This window comes from Tetrao urogallus (assembly GCF_951394365.1).
Source record: "Tetrao urogallus genome assembly, chromosome: 6".
NCBI classification, from domain to species: domain Eukaryota; kingdom Metazoa; phylum Chordata; class Aves; order Galliformes; family Phasianidae; genus Tetrao; species Tetrao urogallus.
The window spans coordinates 3,614,929-3,618,450 of record NC_136819.1 but is presented as its reverse complement, the minus strand read 5'-3'; the positions used below and the strand labels follow the sequence as shown (position 1 = coordinate 3,618,450).

General features: G+C 54.8%; 1 protein-coding gene across 1 annotated transcript; it reads left to right on the top strand.

Annotated features, from left to right (window-relative positions):
• Positions 1-702: 702 nt before the first annotated feature.
• On the top strand, positions 703-3,295 carry DBX1 (developing brain homeobox 1; the record flags this gene model as incomplete). The annotated part of the gene is made up of 4 exons (XM_079536972.1): positions 703-1,051; positions 1,276-1,377; positions 2,620-2,822; positions 2,924-3,295. 4 exons carry the CDS (start codon positions 703-705, stop codon positions 3,293-3,295), a joined length of 1,026 nt encoding a protein of 341 aa, XP_079393098.1.
• Positions 3,296-3,522: the final 227 nt, after the last annotated feature.

Below are 3,522 nucleotides of genomic sequence, written 5' to 3'. Positions count from 1 at the left end.
ACGCCAACACCACCACGCCAACACCATGCCCGAAGCACTGCAAGCACGGAGCAGAACACATCTGAATCACGCTCAGAACATCTCCTTCCTCCCTCCGTAGTTTAATGCTGTGTTTTTCCCATTTGTGTTTTATGCAACCAAAAAAAAAAAAAAAAAAAAAAAAAAAGTGCTTTTCTGACGGTTTTGATGAATATTTATTGATTTATTTCCTAACCTCAGCGGGGGAGAGGCAAATAAATTTAGTGCTTTCTTTAAATAATTCCTTTCTATGAGGCAAGATGTCACTGGAAACTTTTAAATAGGCATTTAATTAGCCTGTGTGTGTTGCCTCGGAACAAAACCCTGCTGGGAGCCTTTGGAGCGACGTATTCCAAAGAGGCGGTCAATATGCAAAATTGATGACTACACTTTCTTTGTGGCGCGGCCATTGTGCGCGGGGTGCTTATGAAGCCTAATCCAATCATAAATTGCAGCCCCGAACCAATGGGCAGCCCCGGAGCGGCCGCTGAATGAAGCCCGAGTGGAGAACTTTGTTGAACCCCATTGTTGGGGCTGTCACCGCTGAAAGAGCCCGAGCGGGACTGGCCACTATAAAACCCCGCATCCAGGAGGAAGGGCACAGAGAACCCTGCCCGGCTCGCCAGTGGGATCTTTATTCACGGACAGTCAGACAGGCGCAGGGACGGACGGACGGCCCATGCGATGATGTTCCCCAGCCTCATCGCTCCGCCGGCAGTCTACCCGAGCCTGCTGCGGCCCACTCCCACCCTCACCTTGCCGCAGTCGCTGCAGTCCGCCTTCTCCAGCCACTCCAGCTTCCTGGTGGAGGACCTGATCCGGATCAGCCGGCCCGGCGCCTACCCTCCCCGCAGCGCTCCCCCGCCCAGCAGCATGTCACCCCCCGCCTCGGCACCCAGGACGGACTCGGGGACACCGGAGCTGCCCGGTTGCACGGCGGCCAGGAGGATCTGCTCGCCCCAAAGCTCCGGCAGTGACTCCACTTTCCTCAAGTTCGGGGTCAACGCCATTCTGTCCTCCGCCCCCCGCGCCGGTAAGCGGCTCCGCCGGGGGAAGAGAAGGGAGCGGGTGGGGGCAGGGAGGACCCTCTCGCCGCCGCCTACTTAAGGGGCTGGGCAGCGGCGGACCCCGAAGGAGCCGGGGTTTCTGCTCGGGAGGGAACGCGGCGCCAGGCGGCAGAGCGAGCCCAGCCCCGCCGAGCTCTCCCGGGTCGATCCTCTGCCAGCCCTCATAATTTCGTTCTATTTCTTCACTTAGAGTCCTCTCCCGCCCTGCTTCAAAGCGTCCCTCCAAAGACTTTCTCCTTTCCGTACTTTGAAGGATCCTTCCAGCCTTTCATCAGATCTTCCTATTTTCCAGGTAGGTCTAGAAAATCTCCTCCCCCTCCCCCCGGCTTCTGCGCTCTCTCTCTCCCCCCAACCGACGTTCCTCTGCCCACCACCCCGTTTCTTCACGCCCGCTCCCTCCCTCCCCGCCGTCGCCTTCAGCACCACTGGCGGAGCGGACAGCGCCCGCCGCGCCCGCGCAAAGCCGCGCGTTCCCGCGGGGCCGCGCGTGCACCCGCCGCGCGTTCCTGGGCCTGGCGGCGGCCCTTGCGGACATGCGGAGAACTTTCCCTTCTTCTTCTTCTTTTAAATCTAATTACACAAGCTATTATTTTAAAAGAAAAAACGGGGAAAGAGAGAGAGGAAAAAATAACCCCAGCTCTTCCATTCATCCTCCGGATAATGGAATTTGCTCCCTTTCTCCGGCGTGTGAATAGCCTAACAAAAACAACTTGAGCTTTATAAATAGCTTTTCATGTCCATTTAATGAAAATGATTTGGGGAAAGAGACGATTGTGCCATCAGTATTCTCCCGAGGAGCCCGGCATGCCGTTGTGTTTAGTTTGAAAGTGTAAATCTCTTTTGTTCCAATAATATATGGCGTTAGCTGCTTGTCCTCAGTCTTTTTCTGTTAGTTCATTACTACACAATTACCATTCACGCTTCATTAGCATCTCTGTCTCTCTTGGGGAGGTTCTCCCCACCACCACACTTTTTTTTTTTTTTTTTTTTTTAAGAGGAAACTCTGCCCTTTTTATCATACAAATGCCACGGGGAGCCAGGCAGTGTGCTAATTAGCTGTTACTTTTCATGTCTCCGGATTGAATTCTCCAACTTGGGGGGAGGGAGAGAGATTAATATATTAAAAAAAAAAAAAAAAAAAAAAGAATACTGATTGATCAAAACTGAGTCCAAAGGGGCTGGTTTTGTTCTGACCAGAAAAGTCCTCATTTTCATCTCAAGCGTTAAGAAAATGCCTGAAATGATAAAAGCTTCTGAAAAAAAACCCACAACTGAGAGGGAAAGCTTTTCTCCCACACCTCCACCCCAGCCGGTGTGCCGCGCCTCGCCTTTTGAGGCCGGAGCCCTTTGAATCCCTCAACAAAACAGGCCACCATCGAGCCATTTCCCACGTTTGAGCTGATGGCCTTAATCCCAGTTATGGCCCGCTGAAAGGCAATGGCCATCTGAGCGTAAAATTCCCTTCGGGCCCCGGATCTGCGGGTGCTGGGTTGGCGGCCGCGGTCCCCGCTCAGCCCGTTCTCCTGCCCTGCAGCTGCCTCTGCCGTCGTGCCCATCCCTGGCACCTTCTCCTGGCCGCTGGCCGCCCGCGGTAAGCCGCGCCGTGGCATGCTGCGCCGCGCCGTCTTCTCCGATGTGCAGCGCAAGGCACTGGAGAAGATGTTCCAGAAGCAGAAATACATCAGCAAGCCCGACAGGAAGAAGCTGGCGGCCAAGCTGGGTCTCAAGGATTCACAGGTGAGACCTCCGTGCCCCTTCCTTGAGATGGGACTGAAGGCCTTCCCTGCTCCCCGTGTTACTGAGTTGAGTTGTTTCTGAGTTTCTTCCTCCACCCTCAGGTGAAGATCTGGTTCCAGAACAGAAGAATGAAGTGGAGGAACTCCAAAGAAAGAGAGCTCCTCTCCTCTGGTGGCTGCAGAGAGCAAACCCTACCCACCAAGTTCAACCCCCACCCAGACCTCAGCGACGTTGGCAAGAAGTGCTCAGGGGAGGAGGAGGAAGAGGAGGAAGGCCCCATGGCATGCCCCCCCAGCCCCCGGCACCTGCTGCCCTACCACCCAGCCCCGCAGCACCTGCGGGACAGGCTGGGTCCCCAGACACCTCCCTCTCCATCCCACTCCAGCAGCCCCAGCAAACCCTCAGACTGCTCGGACTCAGAGGAAGAGGATGAGGAAGGGGAAGAAGAAGAAGAAGAGATAACGGTCTCTTAGGTTGCCCACCTGCTCCTACCGTCACATGGGAACATTGCGAAGGTGTACATAACAGAGGGCTATAAATTGAAGAGGTGATGTCCCACCTGCATGTCCACGTGCTTTTCCAGGGCAGTTTCCCTATCACATGGCCATAAGCATTCCTGCTCCAGGTATTCCTGATTTTTCTGTCCCACGAGAAGGCTTTCACACCCACGGTGTCTGTTGACCTCTTCAAAGCCATTCCT